Source organism: Melopsittacus undulatus, chromosome 2 (assembly GCF_012275295.1).
Source record: "Melopsittacus undulatus isolate bMelUnd1 chromosome 2, bMelUnd1.mat.Z, whole genome shotgun sequence".
Classification (NCBI taxonomy): Eukaryota; Metazoa; Chordata; class Aves; order Psittaciformes; family Psittaculidae; genus Melopsittacus; species Melopsittacus undulatus.
In genome coordinates this window covers 3396333-3409537 of record NC_047528.1, presented here as the reverse complement: position 1 = coordinate 3409537, position 13205 = coordinate 3396333, and the positions used below count along the sequence as shown (strand labels likewise).

The 13205-nt window shown below is 45.0% G+C and overlaps 1 protein-coding gene across 1 annotated transcript; it reads left to right on the top strand.

Moving 5' to 3' along the window:
* The first annotated feature begins 374 nt into the window (after positions 1 to 374).
* ALG8 (ALG8 alpha-1,3-glucosyltransferase) lies at positions 375 to 13039 on the top strand. Its single transcript, XM_005144762.3, has 13 exons — positions 375 to 464; positions 1167 to 1245; positions 2057 to 2250; positions 3541 to 3650; positions 5109 to 5176; positions 5698 to 5824; positions 6470 to 6573; positions 6688 to 6808; positions 7528 to 7667; positions 8579 to 8718; positions 10540 to 10637; positions 11505 to 11577; positions 12423 to 13039. The coding sequence occupies exons 1-13, from the start codon at positions 385 to 387 to the stop codon at positions 12652 to 12654; spliced, it is 1566 nt and encodes a 521-aa protein (XP_005144819.2). The 5' UTR covers positions 375 to 384; the 3' UTR covers positions 12655 to 13039.
* The last annotated feature ends 166 nt before the right edge of the window (positions 13040 to 13205 follow it).

Genomic DNA, 13205 nt, shown 5'->3' with positions numbered 1-13205 from the left:
CTCATCCCATCCTATCCAGTACCATCCCGTCCCATCTTATCCTGTCCCATCTCATCCCATCCCATCCTATCCAGTCCCTTCCCATCCCATCTCATCCCATACCCATCCCGTCCCGTCCTACCCCATCCCACACTATCCCATCCCATCCCATCCTGTGCCAATCTCATCTCATCCCATCCCATCTCATCCCATCCCACCCCCATCCCATCCCATCCCTCCCGCCCCATTCCACACTCCCCAACCCGAACACCCCCCGTACATGCGCAGTGCCGAGCACGGGTCAGCTCCGCGCACGCGCACATCCCGCGGTGGGCGGGGCCGCGCTCTTCAAACGGAGAGGGCGGGAGGTGCCGCGCCGTAGTGCGCATGCGCAGTGGCCGTGCCATGGCGGCCGGCGGCAGGAGCTGGTTCCGCGGCCTGGCTCTCGGTGTCTCCCTCCTCAAGTGCCTGCTCGTCCCCGCATAGTGAGCACCGAACGGGGCTGGGGCTCGGTCCTGCCCGTGGGGAGCCGGGGGGCTGCCCCTCCGCCTCAGCGAGGCCGGGGATGGGCTTGGGGAGCGGGGCCTGAGGGGCCCACGGCGCCTGAGGGGGGTTCTGAGGTGCCTCAGGTCCTGACTTCCTTCTGTCTGTGGTGGGGAGCGGACGCTGTTGTGTGTTGCTGCCTGCTCGTCCTCTTGCGGGGGGGAATAGCTTTGGTTTTGGGTTTGAAGGTGCTGATAGTGTGTTCTGCAGGGCCTTTAAATGTGCTGAAACGTTATTGCTTTTTTGATTTTGGAAAGGGTTTTTTTTGCTCAAAAATTAAGCCCAAAATTCGAATTGTGGCTGAAAAATTAGAGCCTGTAATTCAGGCATTAATTGTTAGAGCCTGTAATTTGGGCATTAATTTGGGTCAGAGAAGGCCAAGCTGTAAGTAATTCCATGGCACAAAGTTAATGTAGCATCCTGGTTACTGTATGAATTACTTAGAATCATGGAATCATAGAGTGGTTTGGGTTGGAAGGGACCTTAAAGCACATCCAAATCTTGTGCTGTGGGCAGGACTTGCTCAAAGTCTTGCCCTAGACGTGTTCAATGTAGGTTTTCCTTTTGCTTTCCCACAATGATGTGCTCTGAAATATATCTCCTTTAAGTGCATGTGTCTGACTCTTCCTATAACCCTTTTGCAGTTACTCCACGGATTTTGAAGTACATAGGAACTGGCTTGCCATCACCCACAACCTGCCCCTCTCTCAGTGGTACTATGAAGTAAGTACACATTGGGGTCGTTTAACTGTGTTTAAATGACAGTTAAATTGGACATGCCAGCCTGGGTGAATGCTAAAGGAGAAAGCCTTGTAGTATGTCATGGATGCTGATGGTTGGCAGTTGTCATGCAGTGATATAAAAACATGCCAGTTATGATTTGCTGCTGGTGCTTATGGAGGTGAAATGGAGAAGATGATTAAGGCATGTGGGTTATAAAGGGTGTGTAACACTGGAGAAAGTTGCATGGTGATCTTAAGTTCCTGTTCTCTTTGCTGTTGCCATTAATGATGCACAGGTGTCATAAAGAATGAATCATGTCAGTATGCATTATGAAATCAATCACTATTAATGTTTTGATCTGATGCACTAGTAGCATGCAGTGATTTTAATCTGGATGAATCACTTTTAAGTTCATCACAGACTCAGCCTACACAATTGGGTTGTAATCACAGAATCCCAGACTCATTTGGGTTAAAGGGACCTTAAAGCCATGGGCAGGGACCCCTTCCACTAGAGCAGCTTGCTCCAAGCCTCTGTGTCCAGCCTGACCTTGAACACTGCCAGGGATGGGGCAGCCACAGCTTCTCTGGGCACCCTGTGCCAGTGCCTCGGCACCCTCACAGGGAAGAGCTTCTGCCTAAGAGCTCATCTCAATCTCCCCTCTGTCAAGTTAAAGCCATTTTCCTTTTGCCTTGTATCTGTTAAATAGAAACTACTGAGATAAAATCCATCAGCTGATTCGCTGTGATGAACTTAAGGACTATAAACAGCAGAGATTGTGTTAAACTCTTTAATCTTACTTTGTCTTTAGGCAACGTCAGAATGGACCCTGGATTATCCACCCTTTTTTGCTTGGTTTGAATATGCCCTTTCACACATTGCCAAGTATTTTGACCCCAAGATGTTGGTTATTGAAAACCTGAATTACACCAGTCATGCAACTGTCTTCTTCCAAAGATTTTCTGTCATCTTTACAGATATCCTGTTCATCTATGCAGTTCATGAGTAAGTCTTAATGCTCTACCTGTGTGGACCATGGGTATTCTTAATGTATGGCCTTATTCTAGAGTAAAACAAATATTTCTACAAACAAGCTTATAAATGCATGGAATATCCAAGTTGCTTTAAGCTGTTCAAGGAGAAATTTGGAATGTGCTGTTAAACACTAAGTAATTTGTTCCTGGAGCTGCTGGTGCTGTATCTGTGATCAGACTTGTGCACATTCAGACCTTACCTGCTGTTTCATGTGTTATAGGTGGCTTGTTTCTGTTGCTGGGTTCATTTAGTAGGACTTGCAGGTCAACTTGTGTGCACCCAAGTGGCTTTTTCCTGGTACTTTCCTTATGTCTCTGCTCTTCTAGAGCAGAAGCATAAAGAAAACCTGTGACAGAAAGTCATTATCAAGTATGCAAATTTGTTGTAGTGGTTTTGGTCTTGATAATAAAGTGATCATTTCAAGTGGAACTTAACTATTAATATTACATGTTTTCAGTAGGCCCTGATTTGTGCAGAAGTGTTTCTCTTGCACCTAAGGAGTCCAGGGAGGGAGATGCTTTGAGAAATATATTGCTACCTTAACAATAGCTGTGACAGTGTTCCCTCATTCTCTCTGCTCAGAACCTGGGTAGAAAGTTGCATTGAGCACTACCACAGGTCTTTTATTTAGTTTCTCTATTTGAAATGGGCTGGCTTTGCCTTGTGACCTTTTCCTTTTATTGTTCTGACTTCAAGATGTAGGAATGAGCTGGTTGGCTTAAAGTGGCTCTACTTGTGCCTTTCAGCAGAAATCATCCCCAACTTTTCAATCTGATCTAACCTTACCTTCAAATAATAATATGGACTGGATAGCTTCACACTGAGAAGTAATAGTATGGTTTTAACTAGTAGTGGTTTGTGATGTTGGGGAGGGCAGGAAAAGGTTAGTGTCCAACTGTACACAACTCTGTACAACTGAGTACCTTAAATATACATGTTGTCTCGAGTTGTAGCAATACATCATTCCTTCCTGAGAAGCTGGCAGCAAACAGATTATGACAACTTGACAGGTATTACTATATGTGAGAGTTGAACCTGAGACTAAGCTACTTAACAGAAGCTTTAGCAGCTACTACAGCTGTTGGCATTTCAATTTACTCAGCTTTGTTCCTGTCTTCTGATAAATTCAGCAGGAATTTTGTCATTGCCTTCCAATAAAATAGCTAACTTCAGAGTAAGCGCACTTCTCAACACTTAAAGGCAATGATGCTTTTGTTGGCTGCTTCAGTTAATGCTTCTGTTGCTTTTGTTCTTGCTCAGGTGCTGCAGATGTGTCAATGGAAAACGAGCTGCAAAGGATATCCTGGAAAAACCAACGTTTATTCTGGCTGTTCTGCTCTTGTGGAATTTTGGGTTGTTAATTGTGGACCGTATCCTTTCAAACTGTTGTGGGTTGTTTGTGTTTTATTGGTTTCTTTAACAACTTGTTACAGCATGTGGTGCAAACCCAGAAGTATTATTATTCCTGTCACAGCAAGTAATAGTGCTGTTGTGTTTCTGGAGTTTGTGTTCTTATTAGAGTTAGTATTCGGCAAAATGAGAATTGTGCAGTTTTTTGGTCTGATTTGCCAGGCCAGATGTAAGGTCCTGCACCTGGGTTGAGCAACCCCAGCACAAATGCAGTCTGGGGGAGACTGGAGCCCTAAGGAGAAGGACTTGGAGTCTTGGGTGAGGATAAGCTCCCCATAACCCAGTTTCTGTTGGCACTTGAGCCCAGAATCCCCCTGTGTGGGGCAGCATCCTCAGAGTGTGAGCAGCAGCTCAGGGAGGGATTATTCTATATCCAGAGCCCAGAGAAGCTGTGGCTGCCCCATCCCTGGCAATGTTCAAGGCCGAGCTGGACACAAGGGCTTGGAGCAAGCTGCTCTAGTGAAAAGTGTCCCTGCCCATGGCAGGGGGTTGGAGTTGGATGACCTTTAAGCTCCCTTCCAACACAGACCAGTCTGGGATTCTATTACAAACTACAGGAGGACCAGTCTGGCAGCAGCATGCCTGTTCCAGCTGAGTACTTCTCCTCTGTGCCTACAGAAGCATTAGCAGACAGTCTCTTTGGTTTGGATGTGCTTCTAAGTTTGTCCCATGGCAAGGAAAAATCGTCATGTGCTTTATGTTCAGACGGTTTTCAAGTGGTTCATTTTACATGAGAATTAGCAAGGTGTTTTAAAGAGGGTATGAAAATAACTCTGGAAAGTCCAATTATTATGAGTCACTGTTGACACAATGGGCATTGATCTGGCTGAGGAAGGAACAGAGGGGGAAAGCAACGGTAATTCTTTTATAGAAGGACTAGGTTTCTTTCCTTGTCTAAGTCGCTTGCTTACAGGTGGGAGACAAGTAATGACTGCCATCTCCTTTAACCAGTGCGTGGCAGAGACTAATACTTAAATAAGTGGATAATTAACCCTTTGTTTAATTTCTTATAAACTACACAATATATAGTTGGATTGTTACGCTTCATCAAGATAATACACTAGCATTAGTAGATTCTATGTCTAAGAGTACTTACCTGTAAGCTTAATGATGACTTTGTGTCTATGCTCCATGTATGCTTTGTGAATGCTCCATCCCTGGCAGTGTTCAAGGCCAGGTTGGCCAGAGCCTTGGGTGCCATGGTTTAGTGTGAGGTGTCCCTGCCCATGGCAGGGGGTTGGAACTGGGTGATCTTAAAGTCCTTTCCAACCCAAACTATTCCATGATTCTATATGGAGCGAATATAACATTGTCTTGATCAAAGTTCCATTTTAATTTGGATTTATTGTTTGAGTCTGCCCCAGAACACTGGTAGTGGTAAAGAAAACTTGCGTTATTCTTTCTTGATTCAAGTTCAGATATTCACTTCCAGTACAATGGCTTTCTGTTTGGGCTGATGCTTCTTTCTGTTGCTCGACTGTGTCAGGTAAACTTGAGGCTCTTTTCTCTTTGCTGCCAGTTGCAGTTTAGGTGTATTAATTCACTTCATTGAGCTGCTCATATTGAAAGCAATAGGAGTGGCTTGAGGTTGATGTGTGCTAGGATGGGTGTCTAATCATTTACTGAGTTTGGAGAGCTTGAAACTCACCATAACTGCTTCCTGATGCTGCAGCATTGCAGTTGCCAATGAGAAAGCTAATGTCTATGTTAGACCTGAGCAACATGGCATGGTTCCCTGCCAACTTACCTTGTTCCAAGTCACCTGCCCTTAGAATACACACCTCTGAAGCTGTGGGGAGGTGAAACCTATCCCCGTTTTCCAAGTATTGCAACAATAGCGTTTCCTTCTCCAGACTTGTCATGCACAACGCTACTGAGTTTGTCATCTGAAGTAAATACTCTTTTTATACCTATGATAACTGCCCTGTCACCTTAGGAGTACAACAGAGGACCATTAAAATGGAGTATAAGTAGAAGAGCTTAGGTTTTCCTTTGCTTTTCTTTCAGAGAAGGTATTTGGAGGGAGCTCTTCTTTTTGCTGTTCTCCTGCATTTCAAGCACATCTACATATATGTGGCCCCAGCATATGGCATTTATTTGTTACGATCCTATTGCTTTACTGCAAATCATGCAGGTAAGATGGGGTTCTCCTCATTTGCTTTTGGGGCATTGTCCTGGGGACCAGGAGAAGACAAGACATGAAGACATTGGAATGAAATGGCTGTGGGTCAAAAATTCTGCCTGAGTAACAGTTGGTGAGATCTTCAAAGATCTTTGAAACTTTAGTGTAAAATTGTTTCTAGGGAGTTTCTCGTCTGTGTTGGTAAGAATAGGTGATGTATTCTGGAAACTTGATGTGTTTTATCCCTATGAGGTTTTATTTGATTGGCATGAGCTTCACAGTAAGGAAAATGAAGGTGAACAAGCTGCAGGTGGCAGTTTGAAGCCATAAAGAGTTATTCTGGATATGAAACAGCATTAGAAACTATTTGAGTCCTCTGTTTCTCTCCATTTCCTAGCACTGAAGCATGTCCAGTGCTCATCACATGAGCAAAGAACGTACTTCTCTTGAAAGAGGAAGTACCAAAAGGTTATATAGTGCAGGAGCTGCAATGTGAGAAAGAGTAAATGCAAGCTAACTCATGAGGGAAGCAAGTGAATGCATTGGTGTGAAAGGCTATGTGCTGCTTTTAAGTCCTAGCAATACATGTCAGCATGGAATGTTTTGTCTCCCTCTCTGACACAGTAACTGTTTTGATAATCCCATTGCTTCTTGTAGATGGATCTCTGAAGTGGAGAAGTTTCAGCTTTCTTCATTTGACTCTTCTGGGCTTGATTGTCTGTCTTGTTTCTGCTCTTTCACTGGGCCCCTTCATAGTGCTGGTAATAACCCCTTGTGTACCCTGTTACTCCCCTGAACTGTTAGAACATGGTGTTACAAAGTAGAAACCACATCTTATCTAAAGAGGCTGTATCTTTCTTTCTTGTTTCCCACAGGGCCAACTGCCTCAAGTTATATCCCGGCTTTTCCCTTTCAAACGAGGCCTCTGCCATGCTTATTGGGCCCCAAACTTCTGGGCTCTGTACAATGCTGTGGATAAAGCACTAACAGTGTTAGGTACAGTATCCTAATCCTGTCATTTGGTGCCTATTTGCAGATAGAGCTCTATGGATTTCAGACCTCCCTGTTTGAATGCAGGCAGTAAATTACATTTTCAGATAGGCTTAATCCTCCCAACACCAGCACATGGTGATGGCACTTGCAGCCCAGAACCCTGCCATGTGCTGGGCTGCATCCTCAGAATCCCAGGGGTTCTCCCCTTCTGCTGTGCTCTGGGGAGACCCCCCCTGCAGCCCTGATCCAGCTCTGGGGCAGCAGCACAAGAGGGACCTGGAGCTGTTGGAGCAAGGCCAGAGGAGGCCATGGAGCTGCTGCGAGGGCTGGAGCAGCTCTGCTCTGGAGCCAGGCTGAGAGAGCTGGGCAGGGGCAGCCTGGACAAGAGAAGGCTCCTGAAGGGGAGAGCTGAGAGCAGCTCCAGTGCCTAAAGGGGCTGCAGGAAAGCTGGAGAGGGGCTTGGGACAAGGGCCTGTAGGGCCAGGCCAAGGGGAATGGCTTGAACCTGCCCAAGAGAGGGGAGACTGAGCTGAGCTCTTAGGCAGAAGCTGTTCCCTGTGAGGGTGCTGAGGCGCTGGCACAGGGTGCCCAGAGAAGCTGTGGCTGCCCCATCCCTGGCAGTGCTCAAGGCCAGGAAGATTAGGCTGTGTACTAAACTCAGCTACTTCATTTTCTTTGTTAACATTTATCTGTTTGTGCTTTGTTTTATGTTTTGATTTTAGGTTTGAAATGTAATTTTCTTGATCACACCAAAATTCCTAAAGCCTCCATGACAGGAGGGCTGGTTCAGGAATTTCAGCACACTGTCCTTCCTTCTGTGACCCCACTCGCAACGTTAATCTGTACTTTCATATCTATATTGGTAAGAATCAATAATATTATTATATATAATCACTGTATATAATAGTGACAGGACAAAGGGTAATGGGTTCAGACTTAAACAGGGGAAGTTCAGATTGGATATAAGGAAGATGTTCTTTACTGTGAAGGTGCTGAGGCACTGGAATGGGTTGCCCAGGGAAGTTGTGAATGCTCCATCCCTGGCAGTGTTCAAGGCCAGGTTGGACAGAGCCTTGGGTGCCATGGTTTAGTGTGAGGTGTCCCTGCCCATGGCAGGGGGGGTGGAACTGGATGAGCTTTAAGGTCCCTTCCAACACAAACCAGTCTGGGATTCTAAAACTGCGTCCCCTGTCAGCTCTGGAATGGTTAAAATTTCATGGATCAAACCCACTCTGCATGCTGAGCTGTAAGAGACCTTTTGTGATAGAAAGTAGTTGAACTAGGATGGGAGTATAGATACTGATGGAACAGCTTGGGCAGCTTAAGGTGTTCCTGACAGTGGGAGCTACAGGCAGGATGGTGGTTTTCATATTGCAAGCAAAGAATTAAAGGTTTGATAAGTCATTACCTGGATTCAGTCTTTCTTACTCTAATGAGTAAATCCCCTTTGTTTCAACACCTTTATGCATGAAATTTGATGAAGTGAGTCTATTGGTTTAGGTGCAAAGACACTTCTTGCCACACAACTAATGGAGTTGGCTGTGGTCTTTCAGTCTGCTTTTCCTATCCTGGTAGACTGATGAAGTCCCTCAAGCTCTACTCATATATCCAAATAGATATGGTCTATTGCAGTGCTGTGTAATGCTTATGCCCCACGAGCACAACCTGGGTGCAGTGGTGTTTATTAACATAGGAACATCTCTTTGCACAGTGGTTTGTGTTCAGGATTGCCAGACTGTTCACTGAAGTCCTGTTTTTGCCTGTTGTTTCTAGCCCTCTGTTTTCTGTCTTTGGTTTAAACCTCAAGGGCCCAGAGGCTTTCTGCAGTGCCTTGTTCTCTGTGCATTGAGCTCCTTCATGTTTGGCTGGCATGTGCACGAGAAAGCAATACTCCTTGCTATTCTGCCTCTAAGGTAAGTGGATTTCCTATGTAGCAGTTGGCCAAACTGAACCTGCAGCCACTTGTTGAGGCATCCTCAAAGAGGATCGCTTTGGTTTCAGTATGTTTCAGAACATTAACATAGAATGCCTTAGGCTGTAAAGTTTTAGTGCACTTTAATTTCAGACACAATTAAATGTGGCTGTTCCTGCAACAGGGTGTGCTCATGCCAGTGTAGCATATGTAGGGAACTGGTGTGGTGTCAAACACCATCTTTATGAGATGCTAACACTGGCTTATACTTTACAACAGCTTGCACTGACAGAAGCCTTAAGTAGAGCTTTATTTGTGGTAGCTGAGTCCCATATCAGCTCTGTGGGGCACAGCAGAGCTTTGTACTGATTCACACATCATCAGATGAATAGAAGTGTGTAGTGCTGGGAGAATTAGGAGTCTGACTCACAGGCTTGTGCACTACATACACTCTTTAGTGTCTTTGTGAAGGCTGAGTTGTGTTTCTGAGTATAAAATCTGTGGTTTGATTCAGATGCTTGGCTGCTGTTAGAGTAATGAAAACCAAACCCAAACCAAACCACGCTTATGATAGAATGGGGGTCAGACTCCAGGCTGCATGTGGACCCAACAGCTCTTAGAAGAATTCATTCAGCTTCCCCTTGAAGCCTCCTTAGGAACAGCCTGGGAGCAGGCTTGATAAAGCTCATGTTACACACTGGATGAAAGCAGGCAGCTTTGTTTCCCCCAGTGTTAATCCATTTTTGTATTCATTGCACCCCAAAAGTCCATGACCTGTTGTATGTCTTGTGACTTTGCTTCCTAAAGAGAAGAATTAATTGCCTTGCCTGGTGTGAAGCACTTGATGCTGCCACACTCGAGCTTGGGAGCATTTGTGGTTGATTTTGTTCTTTTCTCCCTGAACAAAGATCTGCTCTGGCAGGGACAAATGTAGAGATATTGTGGTTTATTAGCCACAGCTCAGGCCTTTGTGAGTGCTATGGTTCATAGTTAAAACTCAGGAGCCAGCTGAGGAAAGGGACCTTCTGCATTGCACAAGTTGGGACTGTTTAGCCTGGAGAAGAGAAGCTGCGTGGAGACCTCATAGCAACCTTCCAGTATCTGAAAGGGACTTACAGGGATGCTGGGGAGGGGCTCTTCATTAGGGACTGTAGTGACAGGACAAGGGGTAATAGGTTAAAACTTAAACAGGGGAAGTTTAGATTCGATATAATGAGGTTTTTTACTGTTAGGGTGCTGAGGCACTGGAATGGGTTGCCCAGGGAGGTTGTGAATGCTCCATCCCTGGCAGTGTTCAAGGCCAGGTTGGACAGAGCCTTGGGTGCCATGGTTTAGTGTGAGGTGTCCCTGCCCATGGCAGGAGGTTGGAACTGGATATTAAGGTCCTTTCCAACCCTAACTATTATATGATTCTATGACTTCATGCCTGCTTGGGGTAGAATCAGAAGCTGCCTCATCAGTGTTGCTACAGACTTTTTATTTCACTTGTTTAGAGATTTAGTGATACTTAAACTCTTGAAGCAAGAGTTGTGAGAGGGAGGAAAGCAAAGAGGAAATTAGCCCTGGGAAAACAAAAGAAAGGAGACAAAGCAGGGATGACAATGTTTGCAGCCAGCTGGCAATGGCATTTATAGCTGGTTTTCTTCTACACTTTTATCTCGGAGACCACATGGTTTGGAAGCAGACTTCATTCCAGGCACAGTGTTTGGAGGGCCTGGGGTACTATGAAACTCCAACTTCACTCTCTTGGTATTTGGGTAGTGTTTTGCTGAAATGTTCTGTGCTAAAAGACCAAAGCCTAACAAACCCTTGTCATTTTTAGCTTGTTGTCTGTTCAGAGAGCCAAGGATGCTGGCATCTACTTGATTCTGACAACAACAGGGCATTTCTCACTTTTTCCATTGTTGTTTACACCACAAGGTAAAGTGTTTTCCTTCTTTGGGTATTTTCATCTTGCTGCTTTGGGTGGTTTCTATTTTGGGTAATGGGTTTGGATTGTGTGGTATCTTGAAAGGTACAAGAGGCTGGATGTCTGCCTGATGCCATAAATACAAACTCTTCAGCTAGTGAGAAGAAACATTGATTTTAAAAGCTGTAGAAGAAAGAGGAGTAGCATTTAAGCTGAATTGAGATGAGAAATGGTCACAGTTTGTCTTTGTTATCCCTCATTCTGCCACAATTCTAGAAACTTCTGCCATCCAATGTAACCGTGTGAAGCAAAAGTGATGAAGACAGTTAGGAAGCATGAACCTGGCAGGCTGATTTCCAGCTGACTCCATGCTGTCAGTAACGTGCTTAAACTGAGAAATGATGCAACAGCACCAGTTAAATCAGTTTGTGTGGGGCAGATTTGTCTTTGAGGCCAAAAGCTGTTCCTTCCTTCCCCTTCCACTTAATGAGGGCTCTGCCTCACTTAAACCCCAGGGCATCCTAGCTGTGACAGCACTGTATTGATTGTCATCCTCTGGGACAGTTCAAATCCAGACTGTCTGATAATGCTTCTTATGTGCTGTGGTAAAGCTGCTGCCTTGAGAAATGAAACACTTCCTCTGGCTTCTCTATTACTTCATTTCATTTAGCATCCAGCCTCAAACTAGATAGCATTGCTTTGGCTGCCACTTCTCTTTTAAGCTGATTTTTAAATGTCCTGAGCAGTAAAACACTTTGTTCTGTGAGGAGACAATAACTTGAACAATTCAAGTGTGATTAGTAAGGTTCAAAGATCCTGCAATTTATATGGCAAAAGGGTTTTATAATTAAAAGTGTGTCATGTTCCTTGTATTTCAGAACTCCCAATTAAAATCCTGCTCATGCTGCTGTTCACTGTTTATAGCTTCTCTTCATTGAAATCTCTGTTCAGGTAATTAAAGAAACTTGTTCCTAACACCCAGAACAGTCTTTTCTGTTACTGGGAATGATGTTGTCACATAGCAAACTGATGCTGAAGTGTTACCTGTCAAAAGGTGCTGTTTCCTCTGCTCTCCTCTCAGGAGGCAAGGCTTCAGATGGGATCATTACAGCCCATCCTGGTTACACTGGAATTGTGACAGCTCCCCAGTTAGTCCTGTTGTAAATCCCTACCTGCTCCATGTGTTGTTAAAACACAAAGTTGTAATGCTGTAGCCTGTGAGGATTTATTTCAGTATTGGAGCACTTACTGCCGTGAGTTATCTGGCATTTATCTGCACCAGTTACAAATGCTGCAGTGGGGTTTTGCAGTAGTATAGAATCATGGAATGGTTTGGGTTGGAAGAGACCTTAAAGCTCATCCAGCTCCAACCCTTGCCATGGGCAGGGACACCTTCCACTGGAGCAGCTGCTCCAAGCCCCTGTGTCCAACCTGGCCTTGAACACTGCCAGGGATGGGGCAGCCACAGCTTCTCTGGGCTTTGAATATGGGTGTGTATGGAGATCTCTGTTCACTGAACTGATGGGAGGTGAAGCTACTGGTGAGATTTCAAGTTTGATTCCAAGGCATCTTGGAAGTCAGTGTAAAAGCCACATGATAGGGAAATTTAGTGTACTTTTTGTTACTATGCTGGGTTTTTCCTCCTGGAACTCTTTAAATTGTTATTTAAAGACTTATTTTGAACTAATGGGGAATATTCTTTTCACTGTTCATCGGTGATAGCTGAAAAAACAAGTTAGTTTTAGTTGACATCATGTATTTTAACACTGTATTTGTGGTTTTAATTCCCCCAACAGGAGAGAGAGGCCTCTCCTTACCTGGCTCGAAACAATCTACCTCATCCAACTAGTGCCTTTGGAAGTCTTCTGTGAATTTATCTTTCCCCTGACCCCCTGGAAGTGGCATTATCCTTTCCTGCCTCTGCTGCTCACCTCCGTCTACTGTGCTCTGGGTGTCACTTACGCTTGGCTGAAACTCTACATCTCTGTCTTGACTGAGAGAGTTTCTGTTAGACAAAAGGCTGAGTAAAGTCAGTGTTGGGACCAGTCCTGGGTTACCCCTTTGAGGGGACTGCCAGAAGGACATAGGACTCTTGGCAAGACACAAAGTACATCTTCCATCACCAGGAGGGGAGATCTAGTTCCTCTGTAGTGCCCAACAAGGATACCTCTGATCAGAAGCGCTCATCACCATAACAAAGGGCACAGTAAGATGCCACTTGCTGTGGATAAACTGTGAATTTAACAAGGGCCGGACTTCATTCCCAAGGAAAACCTGCCTGGCTTTCCTATTACTGTTCCTATTTGAATGAAACTCACTGTGGCAAATCACAAGGGATCCCTTGCTGTGTAGCAGACAATTGTAACTGAGGGCTGTGGACTATGTAAATAAAAACTTGGTATTTTTTGTTTGAGCATTGCCTGAGGGGTTTTATTTTTAGCACAGGTCTAAGCCCTGCTGTTGAGGGCCAGATGCACAAGGATGGAGAGTCTGGAAACTTGTCCTGGGGTGCATTTTCAGGCTCTTGAGCACCCAAAGCTCAAGCTTTAAATGAGTTGTGTGGTGTCCCCACCTCCCCA

Coding starts and splice junctions, on each gene's coding strand:
- ALG8 (XM_005144762.3), top strand. CDS start 385: ATGGCGGCCGGCGGCAGGAGCTGGTTCCGCGGCCTGGCTCTCGGTGTC. Junction 2,251..3,540: donor TTCATCTATGCAGTTCATGA/GTAAGTCTTAAT, acceptor GTTCTTGCTCAG/GTGCTGCAGATGTGTCAATG. Junction 8,719..10,539: donor CTTGCTATTCTGCCTCTAAG/GTAAGTGGATTT, acceptor TGTCATTTTTAG/CTTGTTGTCTGTTCAGAGAG.